We start from the raw sequence: 18,225 nt of genomic DNA on the forward strand, positions 1-18,225 counted from the left end.
GGAGATTGGGGCCACTAACGACCAGATGCCTGTGCACCCCACCTGACCCTGTGCTAGGGAGGGGCAGGGTGGGGCAGGGCCAAGGTGGAAGCCAGCCACCGGCCGAGCCAGGCCACAAAGCAGCTTAAACGCACGCATGAAGCTGGAGGCTGCTCGGCAAAGGCGCCTGAACTTGGCTGCACATTAGAATCACCCCGGGTGTGGGCGGGCGAGGGGGCTAGTTTTAAAAATCCTGACGCCCAGGATTTATCCCAAACCAATTAAGTCAGGATCTCTGGGGACGGGGCCCGCACATCAGTACTTCTTAAAACGCCCCTGGGGATTCCAAGGTGCAGCCAAGTCTGGAAAACGGTGCCCCAGAGAGCCCTTGGCAGACGTTCACTGTCACGGCTAATGACTATGTGGGCCTGGCAATGAGGGGGGCCAGCTGCTGCCTTCTTGTGGTCACGGTGTCTTTGCCTGCCTGGCTGCCTCCCGCAAGTAGTCCTAACCCGCCGAGGAAAGAACAGAGTTTCTGAGCAGCCGTGTGCAGAGTGTGCTGTGAAAGAGGCCAGACCTCAGTGTGTCGGCCTCTGCACACGGTCTGCACGCCTCTCCGTGCACCTTTAGGGAGGGAGGGAGGGCTTGGGCTGCCAGCCTGGAGTCAGCCTCGTGGTCACACCGGCAGACACTTGCTGTTAGAAGGGACAGGGTGTCTGGTGGAAGAACAATGACCTGTGTCCTACTCAGTGTGAGGACAGCCCTGGGACCCGATGCACCTCTGGTCATAAAGCGTGGTGGATGCCCATCTCTGTCTCCCCCAGAAAGAGTGCTACCCTCTGGCACAGGTAGGGCAGTGTGGTCCTGCGGGACCCTGCAGGCTCTGAGAGCCAGCAGGGGCCTTGCCGCAACGGCTCGAGTCAGCTTTTCCAGCCCGAGCGTTCCTGCAGGCCCAGGACATGAGTGAGAGACTGCTGGCCGCAGGAAAAGCCTGCAGTTTCCAGTGAAGTCTCCCCTGGCCTGCAAGGAGAGGACCCCCGGGTGGGGAAGGAGGAGGGAGGTTAGAATCCCGTGTCTCCAAGGTCCCTCTCTGAAGCGCCCCCTCCTGGCAGAATGGCAGAATCCCCTGGGGGGCTGCTGACAACACCTCTGCCCTTACCCCACTGACAGACTGGGACTCTCTGGGCTTAGGAGGAGAGAAGGTTTTAAAAGCCCCCCAGGAGAGCTGAATGTGCTGCCCAGACCGAGGATCTCCGGTCTTTGAGAAGGACTTCCCGGGCTCTCAAGGCTGCCTCTGCCTGGCTGCACCTGGGGTACTGAGGACAGCAGGCCAGCCTTGGGGCTCCGTAGCGACGACATGTAGCCATGGCGACAGCCACGTGGGGAAACAGACATGTCTCACTCCACGGGGGCAGTAAACACTGCTTCATGCATTTGGAGAACATAAGCTCGCGATTCTCAGAAGAGTACAAATTCCTGTACACTTGAACCTGTACACAGCCTCACTCTGGGGGCCCAACTGCAGTAAAGGTGTTTATTGCCGGGTCACTGGCAGGGGCCTAACACAACTAGACACAGTCAGAACGCCCGCACACGTGGAAACAGCTCAGCACATCGTGTGCTGTGGAACAGTATGAACGGCTGTGCAATTATTTCTAAGAGTTGGAGCTACCGCTAGTGACTTGGGTGCGGGGGCACATAATGGCATGTGGGAAAAATACAGGTTACAGAGAAACACTTTTTCATTATTGGGAAGAAGAAAACAAATGGCCAACGCTGAGTGTGCGTGAACACAAGTGTGGGGGGGTGTCTGTCTGCGTCTGAACGGGCGTGGAGGTATCAGGAGGCCCTGGCCCTAATCATCAGTCATGTCTGAGAGTTAGGGACGGAGGGCGGGCGAGCAGCTTATCAACACTTTCTTTATATTAGCTTAGCATCGTTTTCTGATCAAAATGGGGGCCTGCTACCTATGTGATGAAATCAATCAGGAAAACCCAAAGAGCTCACTCCGGGACAAGGCTGCCTGGATTCCAGTCCTGGCTGCGCAGGTCCCAACTCTAGTCCCTCACCCCTCTGCTCTTGTCCTCCTCCTCAGTGAGTGCCGGGGACCGAGGCGCCGGCCACACCAGACCGAGCCCCACCCCGCAGGGCGAGGACTAAGTGAGATGATGCACTCGATCGCTTTGCATAATGCCCAGCGTATTCCAAGCCACAAAGGGTAACTTCGACATTGTCGTTGAGGAAAAACCTCTTCCTGGACCTCTAAGGGCCAATCTTCTAAGTTGAGGTGAGCAAAAGAAACGCACCCTAGCCGCTTCCCCTGTCCAAACTGCAGAAGGGCGCCTCACAGCGGCCCTCCCTGGAACTGCGGCGGCGCAATGACTCCTTGGTGAGACCCGCACCGCCCCGTGGGCAGGCAGTGTTCCTCATTCCTCTCTCCAGCCCCAGCCGGCGTCAGGCCGCCCTGCTACCCAGGGACGACTTCTGGGCAGGGAAGTGCCTGGGCCCTCCTGGGAGGGGTTGTTCTATAAACGAAGATGGTCGTAATAATTATGTAACTTGGGCCCACCTCCACGGCAGGCACTTCTGCAAAGCTCACATCACGCACGTGGATTTGGTCCTGACCTTGGGCCTGCTGGGGAGACAGGAGCCGCAGCTAATCAGAATGATAAGGGCCAGTAACCCGTCCAGCCTGTGCTGAGCTAACAGTCTGAGCTTGGGGGACTGGCTTGGCACGCTGCTGCCTGCCCAGGGTGAGGCAGTAGGAAGACAGGGGTCCAGCCCCCCGTGTTCGGTCTACCTTCCCTGGAAAATGATGGGAGATGGACCCATCCTTTTTTGAGATATAATAGACCCGCAATATTATATTAGTTCCAGTCATACAACATAATTAAGGATTATTATGAATAATAATAATACAACATAAGGATTCAGTGTTTGTATATACTGCAAAGGGATCACCACGAGTCTAGTTCATATTCACAAAATCTTTTTGTTATGATGAGAACTTTTAATCTTAGCAACATTCAAATATGTGATGGAGTATCATGAACTACAATTGCCACACTGTGTGTGACATCCCCCAGACCTATTTATTTTATACCTGGAAGTTTGCACCTTTGAGATATATATATATCATTTTTTTTCTTTTAAAGATTTTATTTATTTATCTTTAGAAGGGAAGAGAAGGAAAGAGGGAGAGAGATATCAATGTATGGTTGCCTCTCGTGAGTCCCCTGCTGGGAACTGGCCTGCAACCCAGGCATGTGCCCTGACTGGGAATCGAATCTGGTTCGCAGGCTTGTGCTCAATCCACTGAGCTACACCAGCCAGGGCTATATCATTTTTAATATATGCCACATTTTCTTTATCCACTCATCCTTGGCTGGGCATTATCAAAGTTTTTCCATATCTTGGCTATTATAAATTAGTAACTTTGCATAGCTTTGCCCGGAATAAGTTTGCTTTTTATTCTGACACACATGTAAAATCCAGCAGAGAATCCAAGTCTTGCCCTCACGGGATCACACCTGGGGATGATGGGAAACCAGCAGTAAGGGCAAAACCCTGGGGCCCGCTGTTCACTCTCTTTGCTGTTTGCCGAGGAACAGAGTTCAAGGTAAGGCCGACCATTCCTCCTGACCAAGAGGGTGCTGTCTCTGCACAAATTCTTCTCTAGCTCGCAGACCCTGCTAGAGGGTAAGCTGCCCCTCTCACCTTCCTTCACGTATCGAAGGCCTAATCCCAGGGCCCCAGGCTGGGACTGTATTTGGAGACAGGTCTTTAAAGCAGCCACTAAGGCTCAGTGAGGCCATTAGGATGGGCCCTGATCAGATATGACTGGCATCCTTATAAGAAGGGGAGATTAGGGCACAGACAGGCACACAGAGGGACGACCCCGTGAGGGCACAGGGAACAGCGGGTCATCTCCAAGCCCAGGAAAGAAGCCTCAGGAGAAGCCAGCCCTGCCAACACTTGGCCTGGGTCTTGTAGCCACTGGACCTGGGGGAGTAAGGCCCTGTTATCTCAGCCCCAGTCCGTGACCCTTTGCCACGGTGGCCCAGGTGGACTCGCAGGCCTCACGGCGCCCTGCGTTAGAGAGAGCCGACTGTCCTGGAGGCTCTTCCTCCCAAACCACCTGTTTCCCAACAGTCGCTTAAAACAGAGGAGATGCTTTCGGTCAAACCTCTCAGCCTAGTTTTGACTTGGAGGATGAGAATCAGCCCAGAAGGGCCAGGGACGAGACCAGAGATTAGCACAGCGCATGTGTGCTTATGGCCGGCAGGTGACGGCGTGGATACAGAAAGGCTGGGGTGTTGAGGGTAGTGTCCACAGGTGCAGAACTGTCCCGGGAAATGTAGGGAAACACGGTTTTCACCCCTAGAGCATGCAGACGTAAGGACTGCTGGAAAGGGCAGGGGCTGGGGAAGCAGAGCCATATCTGAAACCAGACCCGGCATGTCCCACCTGAGTGACCCAGACAAGTGATGGGAGGCCTGGAGTCCCAGGTCCCCTTCTGCACTGCACAGAGCTGTCATACAAGAAGAGAAATACTGCAGTTTCCTAGGTACGGGGCTGAGCAGGGACCCGCCAGCTTTACGGTCTGTGGGGGCGAACCGACACTGAACGTTACACCACTGACTGTGCCCTCTGACACCGCCCTCCTTTTAAAGCCCAGAACAGCTGCGTTTGGAATACGTTATCGATAACTAAAGCGACCCAACACCCAGCGCTCCTGGCTCCGGTGAGCCCTTTGCGTCACCGCGACCAGGAAGCATTGGGTACCACAGTGGCCCGCGCTGAAGTCTCGCTTACACAAACAGATTTCACAGAACCTCACAGAAGACACCTCACTTATCATTTCATCAGCGTGCCCTTGCTGATGTGATCTGAATGCGTGTCTTCTCTGCGGAGAGGAACCTTGCGCAAGTGGCTAATTTTTGGGGTCCCCGCCAGGACCCCGGGGGTACGGGCACCATCTCGCAGGGGTGTGTTGAACGGTGGGCAGCAGTGAGGCCACTGAGGGAAGGCCACGGCAGCAGCGCTGTGGTTACTGGGTGTCGGCCACCCACCCCCGCCCCCCCCGTGCTACAATCGGTGAGCATCGTCTTCCCGGATGCCATCCCGGCTTCCACCATTGGGCAGATACGGCCACGGGGCAGTGCGCTTTTTCCGTTCCTTTGGAACAATGGCACTTTGCATTTGTAGAGCAAGCTGAACATATTCTGTGCGTTCTGGTGCCTACTGCCTGGCCTGATCCTAACAAAACACAACAACTGTGTTTTGCAATTGTCTGTGCCACAGAGACAGCTTAGGGATTGGAGCCAGTGACACGCTGTGCTGGAGGGGGACCGGTGTTCCAAATGGCTTCGAGAAGAACGAATATCGCCCGTGTGTCGAAAATGGAGTCAGCGTGACAGCGCGGCATCTCCCTGTTCCCTGGTGAGCAGCTGCATCTGGAGCGGCGGGACCTGCTCAGCACAAGCCCGGTGTCTGGAGGAATGCTTCTCGGAGTCTCGGGGCTCTGCGTGGGCCCCGCCTGGGAACAGGCGGGCACCCAGTTTTAACTTTAGGGAGAGGCAGAGGCTGGGTCACGCTGCAGGGAATACGTGGCTGTGAGGGTTTGGCAATACCAAAGGCACATTTTGTGGCCTAGAAACATAACCCAGAAAGGTTCCTTGCTTTTTCAGCAGTTTGGAAAAGGGCAAGCATTTGGAGGGCTGAAAAACAGACCTTGTTACTTCTCATCACGTTTTGGGAAGAGGGAGCCTCTGGAAGCCAAGCTCCCACTAAGAAAAACGAGTTGTCTGTGGATTGCTGACAATGNTGCGTGGGCCCCGCCTGGGAACAGGCGGGCACCCAGTTTTAACTTTAGGGAGAGGCAGAGGCTGGGTCACGCTGCAGGGAATACGTGGCTGTGAGGGTTTGGCAATACCAAAGGCACATTTTGTGGCCCAGAAACATAACCCAGAAAGGTTCCTTGCTTTTTCAGCAGTTTGGAAAAGGGCAAGCATTTGGAGGGCTGAAAAACAGACCTTGTTCCTTCTCATCACGTTTTGGGAAGAGGGAGCCTCTGGAAGCCAAGCTCCCACTAAGAAAAACGAGTTGTCTGTGGATTGCTGACAATGAGCTGTCCCACTGGGCGGGCCATCTCCAAGGAAGTAGGAAGGTGGGGACTCGATCCTTCAGTCCACTTAGGCATCCGGTAGCAAATGACTGCTTTTACTCTGGTTCCATTTAGAAAATGATGGCTCTCTAAATCATACCCCAGAGGACTGAGGAAGGAAAAGGCCACCCACCTGCATTGCTGCAGCCTGGCTTACCCTCCAACTCAGTGATTTGCAGCCTCGCTGTACTTTAGAATCACAGCGGGTGGTGGTGGCGGTGGGGGGGGGGGCAGCGCTTTACAAACCCCAGTGCCCAGGCTGCATGCCAGACCAAAGAAGTGGACACTCTGGCGGTAGGGCCCAAGCCCAGTACAGTTCCCAGCTTCCCAGGCGATTCCAACGTGCAGCCAAGGTCGGGGGCCAGGGCTCCTGCTTCACCCACGACTGTGCACATGCGCTGTGCAGGTGGGATGCTCCGAGAGGATGAGGCACGTCACACCTGCCGCAGGGCTTCCTTTGGTCTCCCCCACCTTCTTCAAGGGGAGAATTCCCCCTCCCACGCTGTAAAAACAATAGTCCACACCATTGCATGGCTGCTGGGCTCAGGCTCGATAATCCCTTTTGCTAATTGACCTGAATCAGACACCACGCTGGGCAACGCAACCGATACAAAAATTAGGTGGCTATGATTCCTGCCTTCGGGGATATGAGTGTGCATGGCACGTGGGTAAGCGACTGGAATGCAGGGGGCGGCGCGGTCAGGGCTTTGAGAGGCTCTCAAGCAGGATATCAGAGAAAAAAAACGAGAACGCTTTTAGCTGGACCGAGCACGTCTTCACAACTCACACATCACATGCACACTCTCACCCTCCTCAGCACATAACACAGGACTAAGTGCATAGCAGGTGCTCAAGGGATGAATTCCTGGCTGAACAAATGAGTGAACTCACACGGCACTCACTGGGACCCCCCAAGACCAATGCCAAGGACTCTGTTCCCCCTTTTTACGCAGTCTCCTCCAAGCGCCACCGAACATCACCTCGACCTTTCACGTCCTGCCTCTGTCCTGCCCCACTCCCACGCCCCCTCCCACTGCCCTTGAATTCCTGGGGTGCCCGTCAGAGGCAGAGCGCCCTGCACAGGCTGCTCTGCGGCCCAGATTCCTCCCCGAGACCGAGACCCGCAGCTGTCCCCCCGGGGTCCACTCTCCCTGCTCTCTGAAATGAACCCCTGATTTGGGGCTGAGCATACAGATCCCCAAATAAGGCCAGGAGTGGCCGTTTGCCTGAGATCCGACTGAGGAGTTAGGTGGAAGTGCCGTGTGCAAATGCTGGGTCGTGTCCTCCGCGGGAACGGCCCTGTCACCTCCCCTTCTCCGTCTTGCTGCTTGAAAGGACACCCTGGTTACATTCCCTCGTAACCAGGGGTTGAAGGGAATGCCCTAATGATGCCGCGCTCCACAGGCAGGAGGAGCCTGGGGCCCCAGACGGCCCTGGGAGGCAGTTCCCCCAATGCCTGGCCTGCACAGGTGCCCTGACACAGCGAGCTCCCTCAAGCCTTTTACTCACAGTAAAGCCCACGCCTGAACCCCTCCCCCACCGCCCACACACCCTGCAATGCCTGGGGTTCCTTGCTATATTAATGAGAAGAGGGAGTTATTATGGAAACCTGAATTATTCCCATCAGAACAGTCAGTGAGTCGGCAACGACTCATAGCAAAACTGCCAAGAGTCCATAGCCCCTTGTTGCTCAGACAGTCAGCATGGGAGAACCTGCTCTGCTGATGAATGCAATAGGCTGGCTGGCCTCTTTTTTCTGGTCCTCCCCGTCTGCGGCGACTGTGGGAGAAACTGGCCGGCCGTCACTCTTGGTTAGCGGCCTGCAGAGACCGGCCCCTCGAGGAGGGACGAGCATCTCTGTGGGAGGAGTGGAAAGTCACGGGCATCTCTGCAGAAAAGCAAACGGAAGCAGCAAGGCGCCAACGGACAGAGCACGGGCTTGGGAGCGGACACGTGAGCTGGGTGGCTGTGAGCAAGCTGAAGGCAGGGTTGCTGTGGAGATGTGGCGGCACAGCGGACCCTGGGCCCCTCCAAAACCCTGCTAAATCTGAACTTCCCGGGATCGGGGCGGGGACTATTAGTCAGGGTTCTCCAGGGAAACAGAACCAAACGGGATGTGTGTGTGTGTGTGTGTGTGTGTGTGCGCGGATAGATATATCCACGAGAATCTATACTCGTGGATCTAATCTGTATCTGTCTCTCCTCTATATCAGTATCTCTATCCATATCTAATCTATACACCCGATCTATATCTATATATCTAATCTGTATCGGTATCTGTGTCTAATCTATGTCTATATCAGTCTCAGGACCTAATCTATATCTTATCTGTCTCTATCTATACAGAGGGAGAGAGAGAGAGAGAGAGAGATTTTAAGGAACTCGCTTGAGCAGTTTTAGTGTTTCTGTAAGTCAGTTCTATAGGGCCGGTCCACAGGCCGACGCGGCAGGCGGAGTCCAAAGGCTGTCTGGCTGTCTGCGCAGAAGTGCTCCTTGCCTGGGGTGGGGGAGGGGTGGGTTTCTGGTGATTGGATGAGGCCCGCCCACATCATAAAAGGTAATCTGCTTCACCGGAGGTCCCCCAATCACACCCTTGCAGCAACAGCTGGAATCCCGTCTGACCGTGAATCTGAACACCCTGGCCCAACCAAGTTGACACATTTAAAATTAACCACAACCGGGGAGGGGCATTCAGGAGTCCGTATTTTGAATGGTCTCTCTAGACACGACAAGAGGCCCAGCCAAGTTTGGGGACCACTCTCAGCGGTGCCCCTGAGGTCACTGACGGTCCCTCACCACCCGAGGACTGGTGGACCTCTGCCCTTTGTGACGCTGGTTGTACTGGCCCCACAATTAACCGAGGACCACTGTCTGTCCTGTGGTGGATCGGTAAGGTGCTCCTCCCACACACAGCAGGTCAGAGCAGGCCCGGGCAGGCTTCCTGAGCCCAGGGCCCAGCTCCTCCTGGGCTGTCTGGGTGGAGTCAGTGGCCATGTGACTGACTTCCAAGGCCTTCCAAGCAGCTGCCTCCACCCAGGACTGACTCCACCCAGACAGCCCAGGAGGAGGGACTGTCACCGGTGACTGTCAGCCTCTGCAGTTGGAAGGCTTTGTCCCTGTCCTTGCCCCCGCAGCAGATCCAATTCTTCAGACCCTTGGGAGCTGCTGCATACGAGTCACAGCCCATGCACCGACCTAGGAGTCCCCTGCGGGTCCCTGAGTGCCCAGCCACCCGGGCCGCCCAGGAGAGGCGCCCCTGCAGCACTCTCAACGCGCAGACCACCGGACCCTCCCTGGATCCATGCCCTCTGCCCTGCAGCGCTGTGACCCTGGGCTTAGCCATCTGAATCACTTGGGCTGCATCAGTCACTGGTAGACGTGATAGGAGCTAAAGCGTGAAAAAGTGCTTGTGCGTGTCCACATCTCCTCTTGCTTCTCTGCAACACCACGAGATCAAGCCTGGGCTAGTCCCCGGCGGGATGTGGGCCAGGGCCACCACCGCCCCCGGCCGAGGCCACCACCGATTAGCTCGTGGTCTGCTGAGTGCCCCAGCCAAGCCCAGAAGAACACCCTCCTCGCCACGCAAGCCCAGCCAAGATCCACAGCACCAACCAGATGACCCCAGGGCCAGTGAGAAATGTAAATCCTGGTTGTGGTAGGCTGGGTTAGCACTCTACCCCCATGGCAGTGGGGAACGAATAAGGATGAGGCCAGCCAGTGACCCAGACCCCAGACGTGACGGCATTGCTGTGATGTCCTCTGCTTCTCCAGCTGCAGCCTTGGGCGCAACGTGAGGACGCAGCCCACTCCAGCCTCCAGGTCAGCAACCCCACGGCAGCACCCCTAATTACACAGCGAGGAGAGTGTTCCATCCTTCCCTCCGACTAGCCAGGAGTTTGCCACAGAAAGTATCTGAAGATAAATGATGCAGGAGACGCAGTTCCTGAGCTCGGTGCAAGGTTTCTTCCAGGACATTTTTACTTCAAACGTTCCCTCTAGGGGTGGTGAGCTATCCTACCAAGAAGTTAAAAGGGATTAGAAAAGAGCTGTAAAGGAATCCACTTGGCCCCGTCACGGTTAGTGAAGCACGTTCCAGGGTCCCCGAGGCCCCACGTGGCTCCTGGTACTGGAATCCTCCCTTTGGAATGGCTGGGCAATATTACTGCAGGGATGGCCCTTAGGGAGCACGTTGCAAAGAGAACCGACAGCTTCCCCGACAATGCGGAGGATTGAAAGTGTGGACGCTGGTTAGACAGACTCGCCTTCAAATCCCAGCTCCACTAATTCATGACATATGATGCCCAGGGGTATATGCTGGACGTCTCTCAGCCTTGATTTCCTCATCTGTGAAGTGGGACCACTTCAGAGGGTGGTGAGGATTAAAAGCGTTAATATTTTAAAGGGACAGAGTGGTCGCTCAAGAACCGTGAGCTGCTATGACCCTTGTCGTGCTTTAGAAACCCCCCCAAGAAAGAGGAATTCCGATCTGGAGAACTTCCGAGCCAGGGCTGGTCTCTGGAAGGCCTTCCAAGCAGCTGCCTGTGAGCTTATGTGTCTCTTCTCACCGTATTGCGTCTCTCAGTCAGAGTGAACCCCCCTCTCCGGAGCCCATCGAGAGGGACTGGTTAGCAGACAAAAACATTGGCGGTCAGGTCGATCCCTGTGGCAGGGACTCCCAGGAATTAGCGACAAGGCACCGTCTTCACCGTCTTTCCAAGTATTTCAGCATTTGCCTGACAAACGCCGTGCTCCAAAACCACGTGGGTCTTTCTCTGGGTTCTGGCAGGTAAATGCATTTAGTAGCCTTCTCTCGGGTCAAAGAAATTGGGACAGAGTTGGACGCTGTCTGCTTATAAATCTCTAGAGTCAGCAAATGCTTATCTCTGGCACAGAATAAAATTGCTTTTTTGGGAAAAAAAAAAAAAGACGTTCCCCTTTAAGAAAGTGGCATGCATTGACAGTCTCAGTTAGCTATTGCCGTAATGATGCTGCATAACAAATCAGTCCGAAAGAGTAACATTTACACTTGCTCCTGCGTCTCAAGGTCCGCTGAGGCTTTCACATCACTGAGCTTCACTTCAGATCGTGACACCTTCCCTGAGACAGGGAGGGGACTCTGGGGCACATGAGGGAAGCGGCATAGGTAGCCATGAGCAGTAACGTCTGTGGTCTGATCGCTGCCACGTTCTTTCCAGAGTTAAACCTGCAGTGCCTGCCTCCTCCCACCAGGTCACACCTCCCCAGAGAACTCAACACCCCCGCCCACCCCAGCCCCGACCCATTCAGGCTCCTCTTCCTCCCGAGACCCACTGGTGCCACTCAGTGGGGAGAGGGAAAGAAGTCCATCCGCTAGAGCTTCTCATACCTGCCAATGTCCAAAAACCTGCTGCAAGACAGGACACGCTCTTGGGGAAGTCGGGGGCAGGGGAAATGGACAGTCACAGAACTGTCGCGCCAGAAGGGACATCCCAAACTAAGGAACGAGGTGGCCCCTCTCGGGCAGGCTCAGTCTAACTCCACAGCATCCCAGACTCCAGGTTGTCTCACCTGGCCTAAGGGAGGTGAGCGTCTCCTCGCTTCCTGGAACAGACAATCCAAACCCTTGATGGCTGCCGCATCTAAAGAAATTTTCTCCTTATTCTCATCCCAGTCTCGGGCTCTCACTGGGGTTCATTTCCCGTTACCACTCCCTGAACTCGGAGATGGAGCGGGAGGCCCCTCGGCAGCCTTCTCCCTGAGAGGACCCTGTATGTGCCAGAAAGCAGCTGTCAAAGCATCGCCTGCTTTGCCTGGCGCCTCCTACTCTCTGACCCGCACTTGACAATGACCCACGGAGCCCGTGACATGTTTGGGGGGGAGGAGAGCAGTGCGAGAAGCAAGTGGCTGTTGCTGTGATAAAAAAAAAAAAATGAATCATAAGCACAAGTCGATACAAGGACCCTGCCGTTCAGACAATTACCCGAAGAACACATTTCCTGATAATTACAGAGCTAAAAATGAGCCTGCTTTGCAAACCCCTTCCTTTCTCCGGAGAAAGCTGAGGGGGTGGTTTAACAACAGTCTATTGCGGAGCTGCATCCCATTCTGGGGCGTTTAGGAGACTAGTTCCAGCGAATTTCTTGGAAGGTACCCTTCCCAGAAGGTGGCGGTGCAGACTGGCCCCGTTAACCTGCCACTGTCCCCAACACGCACTCACAGCCGGGACTCTGGACCCAGAGCCCCTTCAGAATGAAAGAGCCGGGAGGGTGATGGCCCGGGCTGTCCTGCCTTGGGACTCTGCTCAGACATCAAACAACAGGTACCTCAGAGATTAGGAGGGTGGGCGCTAAGGAGGATGCCGCCAGCCAAGGATGACCCCGGCCTGCTTCGACACCAGGTGTTGGCTCAGGGATGTTATAAGGAGTTTTAGGCAGCAGCTCGGGGTCAGGATAATAACAAAACAATATCTGATACATGCTGAGCGTTTACGAACTAGAGGAGATGCTATTCTCGTGACCCCCACTTTAGAGTCGTGCTGAGGGGTGCACAGCTAATCGGGGCAGAAGCCTAAGGCGGTGGTGTCCACCGCCACCCTCCACCGCCATTTGGGTGGAAGGAACCAGAACTGGCTGAGAGAGACGTTAATAAGATTAAAATACCAACGACAAAGAGGGCAGAAGGCAGAAACACACAGGAGAGAAATGGGACAGACAAAGTGTGGGTTAGAGACCCCCTGTGTCCACAGGGGGTACAATACAGTTCGGTGTGACTGTAAAATACAAACTTACGTCAGAAGTAAATGTACTAAAAACTGCGTGCCACGTGCAATGTCGTGGACACTACTGAAATGATGTAACTTAAAGAGCATTGATGATCCCAGTGTTCCCCAAAAGGATGCAGGTTAGGAAGGGCCAGGAAGCTAGCGTCTGTCACGAACTTACTGAATAAACATCTGCTGGGCGCCATCGGCAGGCTATTGCTGTTCTCCCTCCTACGTCACTAGACGTGACAATAAACCGAACAAAGTCGTCGTCTAGACCCACACGCCCCCAACATGTCCGTGGGAATACAGAGAGCTACCACAGTAAGATAAAGAAAACAAGACCTCAGTGGCCAGACCATCAGAAACACCAACAATTTAAAATCACATTCAGAAAGAAATCACGTTCATGTCCATGAAAAATGGCCATGGGGATCCAGGGCACGGAGACACGGAGGTGAAGAGCTAACGGAGCCAAGTGGCAAAAAGATGGATGTGCTCGCGGCAAGGGGAGCAGGGCAGGAGGAAGACACCACGAGGAAATAAAGCCGCGGGCACGTGGCTAGTCAAGGGGCGCTCGCCACCCGGCGCAGCTCCCTGCGCTAGTCAGAAGGCCCTTAGGCTGCAGACCGTGTGATCAGGCACAGTTATAACACCTAAAGTCTTGGAGGTAGTGTTTCACTGACCTTGGACTTTCCCCCGTGGCAATTCCCACCACAACAGACAGCACTTGCGGTGGGCGGCACAGAAGCAGCAGAGGCGGCAGCGTGGGAAGAAGAAGGAGCGGGTAAGTGGAAAGGATGGAAGGGGTCGGAAAACGGAAACAGGCCCTTGCAGCACGGCTTCCTGCCGTGAAGTGCCTCAGTCTACCGCTCCTAGGAATGCACGCCCGGTGCAGGCAAACTTGCAAATGACAAAGCTGATTATCGCATAGCCTGCGTACTTTGATATCCTTGGCTTTGACTTTGAAAGGTCCAAGGGTGTGGCCAGCAGGACCTCGGCAGAGCCAGCCACACGCCTTTGCTAACTGTCCAGCCAGAGTTAACCATCAGCCACGTAGGAGGATGAGCCCCCCTAAAGTGCCTTGTGTGTGGATTCACACTCTGCCAGAGAACTCAGGCGGGTACCTCCCGCACAGGGGCACAACAGCAACTCGGACTGCGAAGGACCTTAGAATCTTAAGGAACAAACCGGACGCTATGGAGGTGACGGCTGCAGTGGGTTATTGGTGTCCAAGACATCACCAGAGCAAATAAAGTACAAATTCGTGAGTGACCCTTAATACCGAATGCTGCTCGGTTACTTCCTAATCATTCCGTGTCCCTTGGATCACCAGGAAGTTCACTTTCACTCTTCGAGTCACCGGACGTGGAACTCTCACGCACTCAGGGTAAAAGGACAAGGAATAGCCAGAAACCCATTAACTTCCTGATTAAGTTCTCTCTCCCAATGAAAGACATCGTGACAGAAATATAGAAAAAATTCCAAAACCTCGCCCAATCGCGCCCCTGCTCTCGCTGTGGCCTGCGTTTGGTTCCTCTCCTATTCACACAGAGCTCAAAAGCCTCCTTTGGAGTCCACAGGCAGCTTCCTTACGTCCTGTCGCCCGTCCGCTCTGGGCAGCGAGCAGGGACGTCCTGGGGCTCAGGGCTGTAGACAGTACAAGTTGCTGTTCTCTGTATTCTGCTGTAAAAACACGCACTTTCCTGACTGGGGAGGGACAGGCTGGCTTTTCTGGCCCCCCCCCCCCCCCCGGCTATGTCGGAAAGCTGTGCTGAATACCAGGCTCAAGCTGCTGGCACACAGGGACCTGCAGGCGCACACGGCTTCCTGCAGGCACTTGGGGCAGCGGCGACCTGCCCACCCACCCTGAGCAGCTCTCCCAACTCTTGCTGCCCCTGTGACTGCAACTCCCACCCCACCCCCGACACCCCCAACAGTGCCGCCCATCCAAGTGCCGAGCTGAACCCTCAAAGGAAACCCACCACCCAGTGAAAACCTTCCCCAAGTCAGGCAGGCGGGAGGGCAGGGGCGGGCCTGAGCCCTGCAGGGACAGAAGCACAGGCCACGAGGCCACGTCAGCCGTCAGTGCAGCTGTCCTTATGCAGACTTGAAGAACCTCTGAATCCAACTGGAGGGCACTTCACGTGTCCAGTGCTGTCCTGACACTGATTAATGGCCACCCCTTTTAATTAGCTCCTCTTGTCTCTGGAGGCTTCAAAAAACCCATCACTGGCCCCCACCTCCCCCTCCCCTGCCACCATTTTCTCTCCTGGGGTGACAAGGCAGGAGCAGGCACTGGGCCTGTCCAGCCACTTGCACTGAGTGACCACGCGTGACCAGAGCTCTTGCACTGACCTTGCGCAGAAGGAAACAGATGCGCTCGATGTTCCTCAGCCGTTCCCTCTGTCGGGATGCACAGGAAAGAAAGGAGAGCAAGGGTTAGATTAAGTGAGACAAGCCCCCATGGTGCCTCGCGGTAGAGGGGGTGGAGCCCACCAGAGGCCCCTTCCAGCCAGATGGCCTGCTTGCTCCCGTGGGCAGCTTTTCCTAACAGGAATCTTTCCGTCTACATTGTCAGAGTCACCTGCTCATACCAGCACTCTCCCAGCAGATGGTGTGGGCACAGCTTCCCTCCCAGCCCAGCAGAGGTGTGTCGCCCTTTTCTCTGCAGGCCAAGCCTCTCCCTCTCAGCCTCCCGGTGCCGTCAAGGGCTCGGACTACTGACCCGGCTCCACTGTCCAAAAGCCTGCAGCCAGCTGTCCCGGGAGGACCTCCCATTTGGGTCTCCAAGAGCAGACCTGCCCTGATTAGTGTCTAAGGAAGANTTTTCTGGCCCCCCCCCCCCCCGGCTATGTCGGAAAGCTGTGCTGAATACCAGGCTCAAGCTGCTGGCACACAGGGACCTGCAGGCACACACGGCTTCCCGCAGGCACTTGGGGCAGCGGCGACCTGCCCACCCACCCTGAGCAGCTCTCCCAACGCTTTCGCCCCTGTGACTGCAACTCCCACCCCACCCCCGACACCCCCAACAGTGCCGCCCATCCAAGTGCCAAGCCGAACCCTCAAAGGAAACCCACCACCCAGTGAAAACCTTCCCCAAGTCAGGCAGGTGGGAGGGCAGGGGCGGGCCTGAGCCCTGCAGGGACAGAAGCACGGGCCACAAGGCCACGTCAGCCGTCAGTGCAGCTGTCCTTATGCAGACTTGAAGAACCTCTGAATCCAACCGGAGGGCACTTCACGTGTCCAGTGCTGTCCCGACACTGATTAACGGCCACCCCTTTTAATTAGCTCCTCTTGTCTCTGGAGGCTTCAAAAAACCCATCACTGGCCCTCACCTCCCTGTCCCCTGCCACCATTTTCTCTCCTGGGGTGACAAGGCAGGAGCAGGCACTGGGCCCGTCCAGCCACTTGCACTGAGTGACCACGCGTGACCGGAGCTCTTGCACTGACCTTGCGCAGAAGGAAACAGATGCGCTCGATGTTCCTCAGCCGTTCCCTCTGTCGGGATGCACAGGAAAGAAAGGAGAGCAAGGGTTAGATTAAGTGAGACAAGCCCCCATGGTGCCTCGCGGTAGAGGGGGTGGAGCCCACCAGAGGCCCCTTCCAGCCAGATGGCCTGCTTGCTCCCGTGGGCAGCTTTTCCTAACAGGAATCTTTCCGTCTACATTGTCAGAGTCACCTGCTCATACCAGCACTCTCCCAGCAGATGGTGTGGGCACAGCTTCCCTCCCAGCCCAGCAGAGGTGTGTCGCCCTTTTCTCTGCAGGCCAAGCCTCTCCCTCTCAGCCTCCCGGTGCCGTCAAGGGCTCGGACTACTGACCCGGCTCCACTGTCCAAAAGCCTGCAGCCAGCTGTCCCGGGAGGACCTCCCATTTGGGTCTCCAAGAGCAGACCTGCCCTGATTAGTGTCTAAGGAAGAGACGTGCTCTGCCAGTGGCTTTGTTTTTCTAAAGGGAGTGTATTTAAAGGAAGTAATCTCTCCACTACATTAGCCAGCAGCCACACCCCTTTTCTAGTCCAGGGGCCATCCAAGCTCATCTCCCAGGCCTGGCTCACTGCCCAGGGAAGGTGCTGGGCAGGTGAGGACGCTCACACCACACACCAGATGCTCCTCCCCTTTCCTGCAGTGACTCCCTTGGCTTCTGAAGCCGCTGTGAGCACAGCTGGGGCCTCTCCGGTGCTTCCTTCAGTGCCAAGGCAGTTTGGTTGCATAGATGGAGTGAGGCCGTGAGACTCCTCAGGGGCCCGGAGAAGAGGTGGCTGGGATGCTTCGGTTCCCCTAATTGAAGCATAAATACAGGGATTCCCGTGTGCCCTTTAAGCCCAGAGGAAAGAGCCCAGATCGAGACAAATTAGTGTCCACATGGCAAGGAAGAGAGACGACATGCTCCTCGACACGTGTGCATATGTGCACACGCAATGTGTCCACACACACAGAGCCGGGCATCAGGGCAGCCTACATGCAAAGTAATGGGCAAAGGGGTGGGATGCCAGGCATGACAAGGCGGTACAGGACACACCCGAGCGCCTCCCCCAGCAAGCCGGAGTCCCCGCAGGACACTTCTCGTTGCCTTCCTGTGGTACTGAATACCCAGCAGTTCATGGGGGAGGGCAATAAACAAGAGGAACAAGGAGGGAAACAGCATCTCTCTCCTCCTTCCCACCTCCTGGGAGGGGTCGAGCCAGAGGGCCCCGTGGCAGCAGCAGCTTCCTGGGGTCTTAACCTGGAGACCAGTGGGCCTGCTGCACAGTCACACAGAAATGCAGCCCCTTGGGACACATGTTCTCCATGGCTGTTGCCACCCACCACAGAGGTGGCGTTCTCAAGCCACCTGGCCCTGGAATTCCACTCAATTCAGGGGCTCAACAACCCCGAAGAGCTTGCAGATGAGTTAAACGAGGCACCCAGAACATTTATCTTCCTGCCAGGCACTGACAGCGTAAGAACTGGGAAGATGTGTTTAACATTCTTCCATTGAAGGTTTCTGTGGATGGTTCTGAAATCCCAGACACGAGGCTTCCCCGGTGGCTTCCATCTGCCCGTGCGACATCTGGTCTCCAGAGCCTGGGCCACGTCACCAGTTCACTGAGTAATTAGAAGTGTGGCTTTCATCAGAGGAGGAAGGAGTGGAGGTCCTTCTACGCCGCACAGCTTCGCCCTTCGACAGCCACAAGCTGTGATTTGGTGCCTGCTGTGTTCCGGCCCTGACCCCGAGGGGCGGCTCCTCGGGACCTGTGCTGGTTCTGATTCTCTTCGTTCCATGTGAGCTAAGGAATGCACGTGGCGAGAGGAAACGGGCTCTGGGACACACCCGGGGGTTCTCCAATCACCTGCACC

General features: G+C 55.7%; 1 protein-coding gene across 2 annotated transcripts in view; it reads right to left on the reverse strand.

The window, feature by feature from the left end:
- The window catches only part of CNIH3 (cornichon family AMPA receptor auxiliary protein 3), a 157,425-nt gene that overhangs the window by 22,214 nt on the left and 116,986 nt on the right, over nt 1-18,225 (reverse strand). For both annotated transcript variants that reach the window (XM_037069329.1, XM_037069332.1), the window contains exon 4: nt 16,338-16,385. In XM_037069329.1, coding sequence (XP_036925224.1) covers nt 16,338-16,385 — 48 coding nt within the window. The remainder of the gene's footprint in view (nt 1-16,337; nt 16,386-18,225) is intronic.

The sequence above is a fragment of the Sturnira hondurensis genome, unplaced genomic scaffold, assembly GCF_014824575.4.
Source record: "Sturnira hondurensis isolate 20B ecotype Veracruz unplaced genomic scaffold, ASM1482457v3 Scaffold0018525, whole genome shotgun sequence".
Taxonomy (NCBI): domain Eukaryota; kingdom Metazoa; phylum Chordata; class Mammalia; order Chiroptera; family Phyllostomidae; genus Sturnira; species Sturnira hondurensis.